Source organism: Drepanopeziza brunnea (genome assembly GCF_022702325.1).
Source record: "Drepanopeziza brunnea f. sp. 'multigermtubi' strain 214-2 chromosome Unknown ctg4, whole genome shotgun sequence".
NCBI lineage: Eukaryota > Fungi > Ascomycota > Leotiomycetes > Helotiales > Drepanopezizaceae > Drepanopeziza > Drepanopeziza brunnea.
The window spans coordinates 2,103,761-2,120,274 of NW_027094067.1; the positions used below are offsets into that span (position 1 = coordinate 2,103,761).

Genomic DNA, 16,514 nt, shown 5'->3' on the forward strand with positions numbered 1-16,514 from the left:
GAGGATTGATTGCAAGTGTGGCCGGCGGTTGGTAGCAACTGCCTAGGAGCCAACCCGTCTTTGCGTTCGCCAATGAATCCATCCATCCTCGCCGGGATGCTACTCGAGCGCCTTCGTATTTATAGGATGAATCCATGCTTCAACCATCACCAAACAGATCAATTACCGTCTGGTATTTTGAATCTGTTGCTCCACTTCGCTTCGGAATGTTTGATGAATGCAAGCAGTCTACCCACCCGATGGAAATCCCTCGATCAGAACCGAGAAAGACGGTCTTTTTATCATTTGTTTCCTCTGACCAATAGAGTCAGATACCAGGCGCAAGAAGCCCAGGTGCCAAATCAAGGGCACTTTGACGAGATCGAGAGAGGGTCGACCAATCAGCCAGATATCCTGAGATATCGGATGGTCAGAAGTGTCTCCGACCAGTCCGGGACCCACCTATAGCGATTCGGAATGAGCTTGAGGGCTTTGCTGACGAGGATATGACAGATCCTCTGGACTCTCGGTCCCAAAATCAGACTGGTGAAGCGCAATCACAGCAAGCTCCACCGATTTGGACCTGTAATAGGCGGCCAAGAGAGCATAGTTCATGCACTTGGACGCCGCCAACTCCATCACATCCAAATGGGTGGAATATAGAAATCTAAGGCTAAGAGTCCTCCGCTGTCACCGGACAAATCCCAGGAGTTAGCCGACAGAGATGGTCACCGCCGGATAAAAAGCTTTTATGGTGGACACAGTTGGGACTTACGAGATCGCCTACGACATCACCGAGTCGTCAAAATCGTGGTCTTTCGGATGTTTCTCCTAAGGGGCATGGCTGGCGCGAAGAGCTTTCATAGGGATGTGGTTGGTGTAGGTGATTGCTGCAGGTACTGAGATACTCCGGATGGCGGATATCTCAGACCGGGCTTACGGCTTGCTCCACGGCGAAAGCTCAGCGCTTAACTCGCAGATCCCCAGCCAACCACATCGTCAACGTCCTACCTGCAGCTTCCTGCTAGTCAAGACGAACATCTTCGCCCATCACAGCTCCGGGCGCTATTCTTGTGCTCATGCATGTTTCTTACCAGCCCACCAAACAGAATTTTCCATTATGAGGTCCTCCAATGGTCGGCCGTTCAGGCCCGTACCGCCCACCGACTTGATGCAGAGGCCCAGTTCCCCCCTCCCGGTATATCACATACAGCAGCCGCTCAAAGGTCAGAGGTGATCAGCTCCATGTTGGATTTACGCCGCGATACGTTTCGGACTTTGGTGACGAAGGCTACTTATATGGGACGTTTCGATCCCTCGAAAGGAGAGAAACACCATGCATATAGGGAGTGAGGTAACGATCATAGCTCAAGTGATCCTGCTTCTCATTTCTCTAAGTGCTGGAAACATCTTCTACGATATCCCGAAGAATAATCCACTGAACATTCATTGGGACCCGGCCCCATCACCAGAAGACGGACCTGCTCTATCAGCTGGAGCAACCAGAGACAAGTCGCTCCTCCCGGCAGAGATTGGCGCCATAATTGGAGCATACCTCTTCTGCGCCTGCATCGTTGGGATACTTCTCTTTGTCCTTGGCCGCAGACTACGCATTCGGATCCAGGCCTCCTCCAGAGCTCTTGATATAGAAATGGTCGAGACCACCTTTCCAAAGACGGCAGAGTTTGAGGCCTCGCCTATCTCGCCTGGTGCCCAGAGAGGACAGAGGAATTTTTCGTGGCCCTCCCCAGAGAACGACACGAAGAACCCATACATCTTTCCCAGCGTGAACAAATCGCCTACAACACCCTTGGGTATCGAAGATCCGTACGTCGATACGAGGATCGTGGAGGCAGACCGTGAGATGTTGCAACGGGATTTGGAGGATATATATGCCCATGTAATGGAGCAGGAGGAAGCCAAGGCCAATGGGGTAATTTTGAAGGAGATGCCTCTTCCTCCACAGTTGCAGAAGATTGGACCAGCACCAAGAAATCCGCCGGCACGGCACAGCTCATCTTCTGAGAAAGGTGAGAAATCTCGCCCTGCGACTCTCGATATCGAAGAAGCGAAGTCACAAAAATCACACTCTCGAACATCGTCCATAATTTCTTCGTTGAAATCACCCAGACGAAAGGGAATCAGAGGCATGCGAATTTCGTCGCCAATCTCCCCCCCCATCTCGGCTACGTCCCCAACAAACAATGCATCAGACGAAGAGCCCTTCACGCCACGCTACTACACCCCACCACCACCTCCACCAGTACCCATAGACCAAGTCCCACATACTCACTCCCTCAACTTGTCCATGTCAAGCGGTTCTCCGACTAGCACTCAGGCCGAACAACTATCGCCCTTCGAACAAGGTCCAAGATTTGGTCCACGTCATGGCCCTAATCCCTACCGAACCTCGGTCCAAAGCCAAGAATCTGCCAAATCTCACAGCCGCAACGACCCCGGATCAGCTACTTCCGCTAATTCCACCACTCCACTATTCCTGCCGCCTCCGCCAGCTCGTCAGATCCAAACTCCCAGCCCACAATCCAACAGCTCATCCTCACGTGCTCTCCCATTCCGTTCTTTTGAGCCAGCCCTTCAATCTCCGTCTTTCGTTCCTACGACAAAGACTACAGTCCTAGAGCGAAACCTTCCCTCCAATGGATTGCACACAGGTGGTCTAAAGACACCCTGGAGTGCTGGAGCTGTGCCGTACAGCCCTTACCAGCCATTCACGCCCATGATACCCATCACGCCACGCCTAGTGACCAAGGAGGAGCGTAAGGCGAAGAAGAAGATTGAGGGTCGGACGCCGGTATCGGAACTGATCAAGAGCGAGGACGATCTTTGGGATTCGGGTTACTAGGGCGCTGCATTGAATGCTCGGCCTCCTCAGGATAGGGAACATGAATCATCTCTCTGGCATTTGTTGTACTTTTGCTTTTCTGCTGCGGTGCATGGTCACTGCCTTAGGGTTTAGTGCTAGGGTAGCGCGAACATGGATGTCTACTCAGTCTGCACCGAGACTTCGGAGAGCATCTGCCTTGGTGCTCTCGTTTGAGGAGTATTTTGGTTTGGAAGGGTGGGCGGGGGTTGACTTATGATACCATGATGAACGTGGCTGTGGTCGGGACTCGAGAGGGTGCAAGCATTCTTCTTTCAATACTCTCTCTCTCTTAATTATATCGCAAATGAAAATGACGATAAAGCATGCTTTCAGCTCGGCTATACACTGTAGTCTCCTGTGGTTGTGGTGAACGCGATGAGTCTCTCTTGCCCGCCTCTTGTGTGTGTGGCCCTTTAAACCGTCGTTCTCATCGTATCATATATAGTAGTATACTCCATACTTATGTTTTTCCGGAGGCCATGATACTATTATTGACAAGAGAGGGGATGTTTCTTGTATGGTTTGATAGATGGGTGGGTGGGTGGCATTGGTTTAGGTAGGCTACGCGGCTTAGGGAGATGGATGCTTATTGGGCGGGTGGAAGGAGTGGATGAAAGAGAAGCGCGGTGGCTGGAGGATATATGTATCTGTATCCATTCGCCTCATTGTATATGGTATTGGAACTTTTAAGGCTGATGGATACTTGGCAAGGGTAGATTGCTGGACGTGGCGAGGAGGAGATATACGAGGCGGGAGGTTATGGCCGGTTTGTTTACAAACTCGAAACGCAACGAAGCGAACGTTCAGGGGGTCGCTTCGCTGCCCCTGTACACGTGACGACGAACCCCACCTGCACCCTTGGTTTCTTTTAGCGTTTCAAGATCCACGCATGGATCTCCGTCTCCTATCAGTCCATCCCAACCGCAACGTCGCCAGAATCCCATTCCAACTTCTATGGCTTCATGGTGTCTATCTGCGTGAGCTTTTGATTTCCACGTCGACGCTTTCGCCGTTCTGGCTGTTCCTTGCAACCAACTCCCTCGCAAACAAACAGCCCTCTCGCTTCTCCTATTCCGAGGCCTCCTTCTAATCCACCCCTAGACCACACCATGGCACAGACGTCCAGTGCAGCAAAACCGGGGAAATCGCCAATACCTCCCCCGCCAGGTGCACCGCTGCTCACCCAGGAGAGCTTCGAGAAAGAGTTGAAATCCCTCGCTGAGCAAGCCAGATCCGAGACCTGGGGGAAATGGGCCGCCGAGCAAGCCTGGATCCTGGCTCAGTCCGGGACTCTGCTCACCCTGGCGGCTGTCTACTCCAATGTATCGAAGCTCAGCTTGTCACCCGTCTACGGCGGCATCCCAGCTTCCAGACTGCATTCGAAGGGGGTCATGACGGCCTGCTTCCTGGGCTGGTCGTCGAATCTATTTCTCAGGAGGCAGTTGCCCGTGAAGCCGCAGCATCTGCTGCCGCTTCTTGCGGCCTACGTTCCTGTGATGCAGTTTTTCCTCTTTAAGATCAGTGGGAGCCTTGGGGGAGTCTATGGACCGATCATCACGGAGTCGTTGACGCATTTGCCGCTGCTTTTGCTGTCTGTTTCTCGCACAGCGACGATTCTGGAGGACTTGGAGATGAGTCCGGGACGGGTGCAGTGGCTGGCTGATGCCATGCCTGGAATCTTGTCGTATTCTTTTCTCAGGGGGATGGAGTACGTCTCGATGAACAGTATCCAGAGAGGGATTGGAGCGTCGTTCTTCCAAACTCGATTAGGATTGCAAATTTTGTTAGCTGGGCTTTACGCGATCTTTGCACCTTCCAAGTTGCTTCTCTTCGCCATTCCGGCACTCTTGCATACGGCGCTTTTCAACGTCCATGTGCCATATTCGTACACAACATCGGCCTTGAATGCGACCTTGCAAGAATCAAACTGGACGCTTCTCGAAAGACAAGAGTCTCTCACTGGGTACATCTCCATCCTCGAGAGCGCAGAGCATGAGTACCGGGTTATGAGATGCGACCATAGCCTCCTGGGCGGAGAATGGCTCGTCAAAACCGCACGAAACAGCATGCCAGAGCCCATCTACGGAGTCTTCATAATGCTCGAAGCCGTCCGACTAGTGGAAGTCGAGAAGCCCGTACCGGATTCAGAAGCAAAGGCCTTTGTCGTGTAAGTTCCCCCCGCTCTCGACCGTCGATGCACACGTGACTGATCTGTCTCAGCGGTCTGGGAATCGGCACAACTCCAGCCGCGTTAATGGCTCACGGAATCCAGACCACGATTGTAGAGATCGACCCAGTGGTACACGACTTTGCAACCAAGTACTTCAACCTCCCCAAGAACCACAAGAAGGTCATCGCGGACGCCGTCGCCTACGCGCACGAGGTCGCTCAGACCGACGAGAAATACGACTACGTCGTCCACGACGTCTTCACTGGAGGCGCCGAGCCCGTAGACCTCTTCACCTACGAGTTCCTGCAAGACCTGAACTCGATCCTGAAACCTGGCGGTTCCATTGCCATTGTAAGCCAACCCTCTCCTCCAATGCCCCCCCCCCCCCCCCTTCCCCCCCAAATGCAGAAAATGCATAGACAGGTAGTTAACCACCACCTCCCTTTCCCCCAGAACTACGCAGGCGACCTCCTCCTGCCCTCGGCCCGCATCATCGTCGCCACCATCTTGCGCGTCTTCCCCACCTGCCGCATCTTCCGGGAGTCGGCGCCGCCGACCCCGGACCAGCTCGAGGCCGACGGCCGCGACTTTATCAACATGGTCATCATCTGCACCAGCGGCGCGTCGTCGTCGGTGTCGTTCCGCTCGCCGGTCGAGGCGGACTTCCTGGGCAGCAAGGCCCGCCGGAGGTACCTGATGCCGCGGTACGAGGTCGACTACGCCGCCGTCTTCGAGGAGAGGGAGGGCGATGGCGGCTTGTTGAGGGCGAATGCGACGGAGAGGTTCCAGGGCTGGCATGAGCAAAGTGCGCTGGGCCACTGGGCGGTTATGAGGACGGTTATCCCGCCGGTGGTGTGGGAGAATTGGTAGGGTAGGGTAGGGGGAGAAGTGAAGTGAAGTAGGTGGATTGTGAGTCGTCGTCTGATGGATGAGAGCGTCATCAAGGGGGAGGGGGGGGGAGGGGAGGGGAACGGAGCCTGTATAAAATCAAGCTGATATGTGACAATATCTGTTGCCAGGAGGAAGATGTACGTTGTAAGTTTTGATGTAGACGGTAACCTTTAAAGTTTAGACATAGTATAGTCCGAGTCCGAGTAGAGTAGCCTTCATTGAATGAATAAATACAATACAATTCATGTCATGTCATGTCATGTCGTTAGTCATTATGATACGCGAGCGAACCAAACAAAGGCCAACCAACATCATCTTGAACATTCAATTATCGATTCTCGATTCTTGATTCTCGATTCTCGATTCTCGATTCTCGATTCTCGATTCTCGCTTGGGATAACAGTGAGACGACTATTATACAGGATGCCATCGTTTGCCCTGCTGCCGAGAAGCCCAACCTGAAAACTCTCGACACCCTCCTCCTCTTTCGGATCCGCCTCTTTTCTCCAATAAACGTGTTCCGGGAAAGCCAGCTCGCCAGCCGGCTATACACATACAGTATGCCATCGTTTCACTGCGTACGATTTTTCTTTTTTTTTTAAAAAAAAAATCGAGCCCCTCTTTTTACTTAGGAGAATAGATAACGCCACCCCTCCCCTCCCCCTTTTCCATCTACAGTATCTCAACCTAGGTTCGCCACCTAGATCTTGACACCCTCCAAGATCGGCTTCGCCTCATCACTCTGCCACCATCCCGACGGACCGCCGGGGAAGCTGAAGCGCTCCATGCTCTCGGGCTTCATCTCCACGCTGTACCCGGGCTCCATGGGGGTCTGATAGTAGCCACCTTTGATAACGGAGGGGTTCTTGAAATGCTCATGCAGATGATCGACGTACTCCAAGACGCTCAGCTTCCCGCTGACACACACGTAGTCGATGGTGCTCAGGTGCTGCGTGTACTCGGGCAGGCCGACGCCGCCGGAGTGGGGCACGATGGGGACGCCGAACTTCTTGGCCATGAGCAGGACGGCGAGGACCTCGTTCACGCCGCCCAGGCGGCAGGCGTCGATCTGGCAGACGTCGATGGCGCCCGAGCTGAGGAGCTGCTTGAAGATCACCCGGTTCTGGCACATCTCGCCCGTGGCCACGCCGATGCCGTGCGGGCGCAGCGCGTCGCGGATGGCCTTGTGGCCGAGGATGTCGTCCGGGGAGGTGGGCTCCTCGATGAACCAGGGCTTGAAGTCCTTCAGCTGCTGCATGTACTCGATGGCTTCCGGTACGGACCAGACCTAAAGAGATGGGGAGGGATCTTTGGTCAGAAAAGCGGATTGGCGTGAGATGATGAGGTGACGAGGAGATGTGTGGAGGCGGAGGGGAAGAGGAAGAGGAAGAAGAGAAGATATATAGATGCGTACCTGGTTCGCATCCACCATCAAGATGTTGCCCGTGTCATAGCCGATCACCTCCCTCGCAATAGTCAATCGCTTCCGATCCGCCTCGAGCGACGTCCCAACCTTCAGCTTGAAGTGCCGGTAGCCTTTGCTCAACGTCTCCTCCAGCAGCCCCTTCATCTTCTCCTCCCCGTAGCCAAGCCAGCCCGCACTCGTCGTATACGCCGGCACGGCCTTGCTCTCCAAGGCGTGCTGCACCCTCTCCGCCTTGCCGGCCTCGACCCCCTTCAACATGGCCACCGCCTCCGCGGGCGTGATCGCATCCGTGATGTAGCGAAAGTCGATGCACCGCACGAACTCCTCGGGCGACATGTCGGCCACGATGCGCCACACGGGCTTGTCCAGCGTCTTGGCCCAGAGGTCCCAGATGGCGTTGACGACGGCGCCGAGCGCGAGGTGGATGACGCCCTTCTCGGGCCCGATCCAGCGCAGCTGCGAGTCCGAGACGAGGTAGCGCCACGTCTGGCCCCAGTTCGCGACGAGGGAGGAGAGGGTGCGGCCTCGGATGCGGTCGGCGACATTGTCGATGGCTTTGCAAACGATGTCGTTGCCGCGGCCGATGGTGAAGGTCTGCCGAGTGATGAGGTGTCAGTGGGTTTCCTATCTCCCGGTTTTCTTGGGGGGTTTTTTTTTTCCTTTTGTTTCTGGGGGGTTTCAGGAGGATTTTCTGGAGGAGTTGGGGGGGAGGGGGGGGGGTCATTGAGGGGGTTCCCAACGCACCATGCCGTGGCCTGAGAAGGGCGAGTCCGTCTTCAGGATGCAGTATGCGGCGGAGTAGTCGCCTGCTGCGTTCATGGCGTCGGAGCCAGTCTTGTCGAGGGAGGTTGGGAATCGTACATCGCGAGAGTCCCAGCCGGTGATGGTGACTTCTGCCATGTTGGCACCAGATGGAGGGGTAGACGTCGCTCTGGAATGGTGGGTTTCTTGGGAAGGGGAGTTTACACAATGAATATATACAATGCGAGAAGAGATGGTAAAGAAGTGTATATAACACAAGAAAAATAACAAGATCGGAATGAGTTCGAGAATGGATGGGCCAGATAGAAAGTTCCTGGTCTGAAGTTGACGGACGTATCGAAGGGACAATTCTTTCCCGAGGTGGGGGATCGTCTCTGTCTCTGCTCCCGTTCGTTGGTGGAGAAATTCACGCAGAGTTCACCGCGGCGCTTATAATTCAACATCAGCCCCCGAAAGAGATAATGATCGGTTTATACATTTTGATGACTTGCGAAGATACAGCAGAACAAGATGTGAATATTGCGCAGATAGACGTTGACTTTAGAGAACAAGTGCTTGCCCATTCTTGTTTCTTGCCTTTTGATTACCGGTACTTTTGACGCTTGATGGACATGGAAGACTCGAAAATCAAGCTTTCCTCTCCCGAAATTAGTATGCTTGTTTGAATACTCACAATGGATAAGCGAATGAGCCGAGCTGGCGGTGATGATGCTGGGGGAGCGAAATCCTGAAGATAGCTTCCTTTAAAATTGGACCTCCCGAGAGACAACTCGAAGGAATCTTATTTTTCGACTGGATATCTGGGCGGATTAGGGAGACTCTGTCGGGACAAGCAATGGGCCAGGAGATGTCTGGAGCTCCATTATCAGTGGGACTAGCTTGGTCATTTCCAACCGAGTAGGAACGTTGAGTCCGAGAGCTGGAGAGGAGATCCCCGCCAGAGCTTCAGATCCGTATGCTCCCATTGCCATGTCTGAGGGGGTGAAGAAAAAAAAAATCACTTGGTTGATATAAGCCAACTCCGCGGCTCCTTTCACCTGGCGGGAAATAGAGCCGATGGCTCAGTTGGCATACCTCCCTATGCCGCTGAGAACGGATCACCAGTTTCCCGCCAGTTGTCGTTAGCCACTAAAGTGGCATTGTAAACTTCGTAGACCGGAAAACCTATTCAATTAGGTTTGTAGACTGGAACCTCATAATAGTATATGAGCTTACGGTTAAGTTTTGCCTTTTTTTTTTTTTTTTTTTTTTTTTTTCTTTCGTAAAGAAAAAGTTGTGTTTTATTTTGGAATGTAAATATATATGTGGCCGAAGAAAATTTGATTTTGAATGTCATCATCACCATTACTACGTGGAGAGGATGTCAAAAGAGGTTATCCTAACTCTCCAACCAGCGCACCAAACGAGTATTGCTCGTTCTTGCTCGTTTGATACCTCTTCGCTTACCAAACTTCCGAATACGATGAAGTAAATAGCGACAAGAAGGAGAGAGATGTAGTAAGAAGGAGAAGAGTGAAGTAAGAATAAAGAGATTGGCCCGACTCTTTAAGAGAGAACCAAAACTCCTTTGAGAGAGAACCAAAGTCAATCAACAACCAAATGCACATTCAAGCTTATAGCAAGCTCCACGGCTGCACGGCTAAGGGCGACCGATCACTCTAGACGCTGGACTGGAGACACTCCACTAGAATACATGTATGACAACATCATTCTTAGAGAAATGCAAAGCGTTCATTCTCGAAGAAAAAAAAAAGATTAAATAGCATACTAACGTCTGCAAATCAGACGAGAGATACGCATCAATGAATAGCACTGTAGAAAGTGAGTAAAGAACCTACGTTTGATTTTCGAGTTCTCGGAGAGCCGCTTCTTGGATTATCAGGGAAGGTTCAACAGTGGTGGCGCCGTCTTCGATGTCCGCCGCTGGAACTCTTCCTGTGTCTATGTCTACCCCCCTAAGCTCGTTCGATGCCTACCCGTCGAGCTCGTTTTGCGCCGCCTACTGCTACCACCGCCGCCGCCGTCCGACATCCCCGGCAGCGGCCTGTCGTAGCCAAGAGCAAGGCCTGGAGACTACGGTCAGTAGGGAGACGGGGAACAATACACGGTCTTGAAATCGATCTTGGGAAGTTCTGGAGAGGAGGTTTGGGGATGAGAGAGAGTGCAGGGAGAACTAGAGAGCGGTGCACGTGGTTCATAGCATTCGCCTTTCCGGATGGTGGAAAGTGTTCAGGTCGAAGTCGAAGTTTGCAAGTTTGAGGTTTGAAAAGGGGAGTGTTTACCGACCGACCAGAAGACCGAGCCAGCAGATGGGGTTGAGGCTGAAGCACAGCTTTACGAAGGTATCGCTGCCTTTACTCATCCTCCCCCTCTTCTTTCCCATGTAAGTGTGTAATGTGTTATCGATGTTAATGTTAGGTGACGATGAATACGCTTATCATGCAAGTCTGGTGGTTTTCCCCTTCTGGCGAACGGGCGTAGCGGCTGGGCTACTTTAGGATTTGAGGAAAAGGTGGATTCTAGAGTCTGTCTACGTAGGTAGTCTGATCTTTTGGTTGTATTGCCGATTTTTGCCCGTTGGAAGAGGAAGGAAGGAAGGAAGGAAGGAAGGAAGGAAGATGTGGGATTCACAGCCTGTTGAAAAAGACTGGTTGCTGATAGAACGAAAAACTCTTGAATACTTCTGATTCGATCTTCAAGAGAAGATTTACTGAAATAGGATGTACGCGTACACATTGAATGAGAGCTTGGGAATCAGCAGCCTAGCGCGGCGTAGTGATTCCGTCGTGGCCAACTCGAGATCCTCGAAGATTATTTGATTAATTACCAGTCTCTGGAAAGAACTGGTATACTTGGATACGATTCGAATATTGTTGGCCGGGATCTGATTAAGGTGAAAGGTTATCGTACTGGAGTGTTGATATATCATTACCGTAAAGGACTAAGCGAGAGGATTGTAAGGTGATCAGAAAAACTTTTTTATTTGTTTATTAAATAACAATCTTTCCTTACTACTCTTTCGCGCTTTCGTATAATCATCATCATTCTTGGTTTTATACTTTAAATCCATCTAAATGAATTCTTCAATCTTTAGAAAATATTTTTGCGAATCACTTTGACCGTCAGAACTCTTTCAAAGGCCTAAAGTATCGAATTGATAACGGTACGCGTTTAAATTCAATTAAAAAAGTAGCAAAACTCATCCAGGAAACCAGAGAGCCCTGGATTGCAAACGTAACTGAATACGTAATTTCGTAATGAAGTCGAATTTTGGCGTATTTGACCTCGTTCAAATCTCCGGTTGAAGAAATCGAGACTACAGCACACGTGGAGGGTACATGTGTATGGATAAGCGGTAAATCGTTTAACGACTTGATGTATCAAAAAAAGGCGAGCACGGCGGAAGATGCTGCGTTTGCTGCGCATGTACTCAGTGCTGCTTTATCAAGAGAAACTGGGCTAGGTGGTCGAGATCCGTGATGTTGAGCGAGATTTCTTCAAATTCAGAGATATATTGTCGAGGCATAATAAAGACGGTCGACCGAGGAACATGCAAAATAGAGGAGCTCGCTGAAGTAACCGAATATAGATACAGGAAAAGACTTAGAAAAGTGGCTGAAAGGTACTCAAATTATGAAGCTCACTCGCGCCCTTTCCATAACCAGTACTTGGGACGCTGAACGGCTCTTCCTTGACACAGGAATTCAATGTCGGTATCAGGCCGATTCGCTTCACCAACCTCGCCAGGCTTCGTCTGCTAATATCGCAAAAAGATACCAGTGACTGCGGCTTGTTGTGATAAAAGAGCAACAAACTGTGAGGTAGCTTGCTGCTTAGTACAAACAGCTACAAATGAGAAAGAAGCTTACTTCTATTACATTATACCACCCCCTATTAGCCTATGAGCTTGAGAATTTCCAGGACATCTGGGGAAGGGCCCAGAGTGAGATTTAGGTGCTACCATGGCCATTGCTTTATCTACCTCGACCTCGATCCTATTGAGCTCCCCACATGCGCCATGTCGCGCTGCTTCTCAATTGCCGGTTGAGCAACAGACCAACATGGATGCGGATCCAAGATATATCCCGGCAGTAGTATATGATGGGCTATCCAGCAGATACCACTAGCCACTGAACAGCGATGTGAACCGTGTCCGGCGATATGTGAGGTATGTATTCGACCGTTCGCGCTGTACCATATCGTACATTCTATGGTACAACCGGCCCTCCATCTATACACATCAAACTCCGTTCCCGACCATCTATGCGCCAAACTTTGATTCCTTGTATGGGTATTTGACTTCATCGTCTTTCCTCAACCACATCTGCTTCTTCTTCTTCGTCGGCAGATGCTCAACCCAAATCTGCTTGGCCTTCTCCTTCATAAACTTCCGAATGAAGCGGGGATCCCACAGCTCGCTGGCTACGCCAAGATCTTTGCAGCAGCGCATGAGGGCGTTCGATTTGCAACCTTCTGTTGCAGTGGGGATGCCCTCGGGGGAGAAGTAGTCTTGTTCGCCTCGAGCTACTGATACCAATCTGCAGGAGAGAAATTTAAGCATTTGGCCATAATCACCACTGTTATGACAGTAAGATGCTTACCTTCCATGGCAGACAAGAGCGTACTCCCTCGTGATGCTCTTTCCAGTAACAATTGTCTCTCCTCTCGGGGCCAGCCCCCATCCACCCGGCCCAAACGCTCTGTTCAATATCCTCCTGTATTTGATTTCCGGCAGGTATATGATCCCATCCGGCTTGACCTCCACATCGTCGGGCTCCACAGGCGCCATCAAAACGTCCGCAGCCTCCTTGGAGAAGGGCTGCGATGACAGACCATGGAAAGACTTCGTCCAATCCACCTGCCTGGACCCCTCGTCGAGAATCAATGGCTCGTCTGCCAGACCACCGGTCATATCCTTGATGGGCGACTGGTCGTCAATCGAGGTTTGCGTCGATGGCGGAGGCGATGCTGGCTTCGGGGCGGCGTTTTCTTTGCGAACATAGTTTGATGTAGGAATAGCTGCGCATCGGCGAGTGGTTGAGATGCATCGTGAAGAGTTTCCTGCGCCAAATGGATTCGATCGTGCAGCTCTTGATGATCTAGAAATACATGCGGACAGGTTGTCTGTCAGAGCTGAGCGTGCTGCTCTGGGTATGAATGCCGACATGGTTGGTGTTCCGCGTTGACAGACAGACGCGCACTTCGCAAATTATTCAAAGTCGCGACGGGATTGACCCCGTGTTGGCCGACCACACCAGAAATCAAAGTTCGAGATCTGGAGAAGTTACAAACTAAAGCGAATCTCGCCGCTTGATATGAGATTCATGAAGGAAATCCTTTTCATTTCATACTGAGAAGAGAGTCTGGTTTGTTTGTACACACAGGTAATCCTACAACCCACAAGTCCATGTTGAAAGGTTCGCTACCACATCAAGCATCCTTCGAATCGGTCCTCTTGTCATTCTGGTGCAGCTTCCAACATCTCTTGAAGGTATCCATCTGGAAAGTATCCGTATAATCAGTTCGACTTCAATTTTTTTTATTCGCACACGTGATTGTCATCGTCCGCTAAATCCAGGCTCACCTCGTCCTTGCAAAGTCTCCAATCCCTCTTCCCGTAAAAACACTCCGTCATCTTCAAATTCTCCGCTATTCCCCCATATCAGACTCAGACAGGAGCAAAGCTTCCTCGGCTGTCAGAACTCACCAGCGCAGCCGGTGCTGTAGATCCTCTTGTCCCTACAAGACACGTCTCAGTTGGGGATCATAACGTTGGGCCTCTTCTTCTTACCACTCATCCGGCTCATCATCGTCTCCAACCGCGGCCGCTACACTCGAATCACTCTCGGCTTTCGACATTTTTTTGTTGATGTTGTAGGGAGAAAAGGTCGGACGAGGGTTAGAGATCAAGTTCGGTCTCGGTTGGCTAGGGTCCGGAGAATCGAGCAAGATGGCGACAAGGAAGATGAATGTTCTGGTGTACTCAGGTATGGAAATCAACGCGCATCGGAATCTGTGATTAATAATTTTCTAGGCAATGGCAGTACAACTGAATGTGTAAGACATTGTCTGTATACTCTACGGCGCCTTCTATCACCTAATTACGCAGTCATCCCCGTGACCGACAACGTGATCCTCAAAGAGCCATGGACTGCTTCCTGTGCACTCTTGGTGTTCCCAGGCGGAGCCGATATGGGCTATTGTCGGTCTTTGAACGGGGAGGGGAATCGTCGCATCGAGCTTTACGTCCGTCGCGGCGGTGCGTACCTCGGCTTCTGTGCGGGTGGCTACTATGGAAGCTCAAGATGCGAATTTGAAGTAGGGAACCGGGTTCTGGAAGTCATTGGCTCACGAGAGCTGTCTTTCTTTCCGGGTACCAGTCGGGGATGTGCTTTCAAAGGTTTCGTCTATCACAGTGAAGCAGGTGCTAGAGCAGTAGATTTGCAGGTTCAAAAGGAAGCATTCAAGACCGGGGTCGTCCCTCAGTCTTTCCGGTCATACTATAACGGTGGGGGTATCTTCGTCGAAGCAGATAGTTTTGCCGGTAAAGGAGTCGAAGTTCTTGCAAAATACTCCAGCGACCTTGACGTCGAAGGGGGATCAGCAGCGGTTGTGTTTTGCAAGGTTGGCGAAGGAGGAGCTATTTTGACTGGACCACATCCAGAGTAAGTGAGTCCCTCTCTGTCGTGAAATTTTAGCTCACGAATCTAGATTTGCCGCTGTAAATCTCGACTCAAAGTCAAACGGTCCAGAGTATTCAAAGCTGGTCGATGAACTGGCCGAGGACGATGCATCTCGTGTCAACTTCCTCAAGGCCTGCCTCAGCAAACTCGGGCTGATAGTCAGCCAGGAGACATCTTCGGTACCATCCCTTTCTCGTCTCCATCTCTCGTCAATGCATCATCATTTAGTCTCAGGCTTGCTTGATTCCTGGGAAGATATCATCACAATAGAAGATGGCGAAGAGTATATCAAGGCCGAGAACGATACTTTCTACCTCGAGAAGCAGGATTCTCGTTGGTCGGTGAACTCTCTCGTCAAAATGCTTCCTCTGCCTGGTATTCCAAAGGGAAGTGAAGGTATCTCGGCTGATCAGGTTGATTGTTCGGATGACAGAATATTCGATTGTAATGCTATCACCAAACGTCTGATTCCGCACGAGACGGAGTGGCCGGGCACGAAGGAGACGCCATACTTCAACCACAACGCTTTCTATATCAATTTAAGGAAGTATCAGGAGGAGAAGGGAGGCGAAGCTGAAGAATACGGAAAGTATCTTGTGTACGGAGAGGTTGTGACGAGCACGAGTACTCTGCTCGAGAAGTATGCAAAGCAGTTATATTCGCGTGTCTCCCGCTTACATTTGTCAGGAACCCGAAATTATTATCCACGTTGCCACCCGGGTTCACACTCACCGCTACCACACAAGTAGCTGGCCGTGGCCGAGGCTCCAATGTTTGGGTCTCACCAGCTGGGTGCTTGATCTTCTCAACAAGCATGAAGCACGCAATGGAGCTCAGTAACACTGCGCCAGTAGTCTTCATACAGTACCTGGCCGCCATCGCAATTGTAGAAGGTATCCAGTCATACGACCGTGGTTACGACCAGGTTCCAGTCAAGTTGAAATGGCCAAATGATATCTGTAAGCCCTACTCACCCAGCTTTCCAACTATCACCAATTGAAGATTTTTAGATGCTCAAGATCTCACAAAGACCGATAAGAAGGAATACGTCAAGATTGGTGGTATCCTCGTCAACTCCTCCTACTCCTCTGGCGCCTACGACCTGGTCGTAGGCATTGGTCTAAATACCACCAACGCCGCCCCTACCACCTCCCTCAATGCACTGCTTAATCCCTCCCAGACACCCTTCACCCTTGAAAAACTGCTCGCGCGGATCCTCACCAGATTCGAAAGCATCTACAAAAGTTTCTGTAGGACAGGATTTGATCGTAAGCTCGAGGAAACTTATTACAAGCACTGGCTGCACACGGACCAGATTGTAACGCTGGAGGCTGAGGGGGGTGTAAGAGCCAGGGTGGTGGGCATTACTAGGGATTGGGGGTTGTTGAGAGCGGAGGAATTGGGCTGGGAAGATCGTCCGACGGGGAAGGTTTGGGAGTTGCAGAGTGATAGTAATAGTTTTGACTTCTTCAAGGGGCTATTGAAGAGGAAGGTTTGATGGTGTGGTATCACTATTCAGACTGCGATCGCTTGACCAAGAGCATATGATTCGTTCTCCCATTCTTTATAAAGGATCCTGTCGACGTAGCCGAAGGTAGTCGAAGGAAGGAAAAAATATTATTTCTAAATTATCGATCATTTGCACATATTCAATCGAGTCTACGGGCCACATCGATAGAGGACATCCATCGCAAATGCTTATTAGGTACTCTCTTGTAT

At 51.0% G+C, this 16,514-nt stretch overlaps 6 protein-coding genes across 6 annotated transcripts; 3 read left to right on the top strand and 3 right to left on the bottom strand.

The window, feature by feature from the left end:
• Positions 1 to 1,315: 1,315 nt before the first annotated feature.
• L3040_003390 (uncharacterized protein) lies at positions 1,316 to 2,842 on the top strand (the record flags this gene model as incomplete). Its single annotated transcript, XM_066154451.1, has 1 exon — positions 1,316 to 2,842. One exon carries the CDS (start codon positions 1,316 to 1,318, stop codon positions 2,840 to 2,842), a length of 1,527 nt encoding a protein of 508 aa, XP_066012411.1.
• A 1,130-nt stretch (positions 2,843 to 3,972) lies between these two features.
• On the top strand, positions 3,973 to 5,903 carry L3040_003391 (uncharacterized protein; the record flags this gene model as incomplete). The annotated part of the gene is made up of 3 exons (XM_007297517.1): positions 3,973 to 5,030; positions 5,084 to 5,384; positions 5,487 to 5,903. 3 exons carry the CDS (start codon positions 3,973 to 3,975, stop codon positions 5,901 to 5,903), a joined length of 1,776 nt encoding a protein of 591 aa, XP_007297579.1.
• Positions 5,904 to 6,624: 721 nt separating this feature from the next.
• On the bottom strand, positions 6,625 to 8,250 carry L3040_003392 (uncharacterized protein; the record flags this gene model as incomplete). Its single annotated transcript, XM_007297518.1, has 3 exons — positions 6,625 to 7,212; positions 7,339 to 7,944; positions 8,095 to 8,250. The coding sequence occupies 3 exons, from the start codon at positions 8,248 to 8,250 to the stop codon at positions 6,625 to 6,627; spliced, it is 1,350 nt and encodes a 449-aa protein (XP_007297580.1).
• A 4,123-nt stretch (positions 8,251 to 12,373) lies between these two features.
• Positions 12,374 to 13,279, bottom strand: L3040_003393 (uncharacterized protein; the record flags this gene model as incomplete). The annotated part of the gene is made up of 2 exons (XM_007297519.1): positions 12,374 to 12,650; positions 12,714 to 13,279. The coding sequence occupies 2 exons, from the start codon at positions 13,277 to 13,279 to the stop codon at positions 12,374 to 12,376; spliced, it is 843 nt and encodes a 280-aa protein (XP_007297581.1).
• Positions 13,280 to 13,542: 263 nt separating this feature from the next.
• L3040_003394 (uncharacterized protein) lies at positions 13,543 to 13,971 on the bottom strand (the record flags this gene model as incomplete). Its single annotated transcript, XM_066154452.1, has 4 exons — positions 13,543 to 13,611; positions 13,697 to 13,761; positions 13,820 to 13,851; positions 13,904 to 13,971. 4 exons carry the CDS (start codon positions 13,969 to 13,971, stop codon positions 13,543 to 13,545), a joined length of 234 nt encoding a protein of 77 aa, XP_066012412.1.
• Positions 13,972 to 14,062: 91 nt separating this feature from the next.
• L3040_003395 (uncharacterized protein) lies at positions 14,063 to 16,293 on the top strand (the record flags this gene model as incomplete). The annotated part of the gene is made up of 5 exons (XM_007297520.1): positions 14,063 to 14,099; positions 14,147 to 14,777; positions 14,824 to 15,435; positions 15,483 to 15,754; positions 15,806 to 16,293. The coding sequence occupies 5 exons, from the start codon at positions 14,063 to 14,065 to the stop codon at positions 16,291 to 16,293; spliced, it is 2,040 nt and encodes a 679-aa protein (XP_007297582.1).
• Between the last annotated feature and the right edge of the window lie 221 nt (positions 16,294 to 16,514).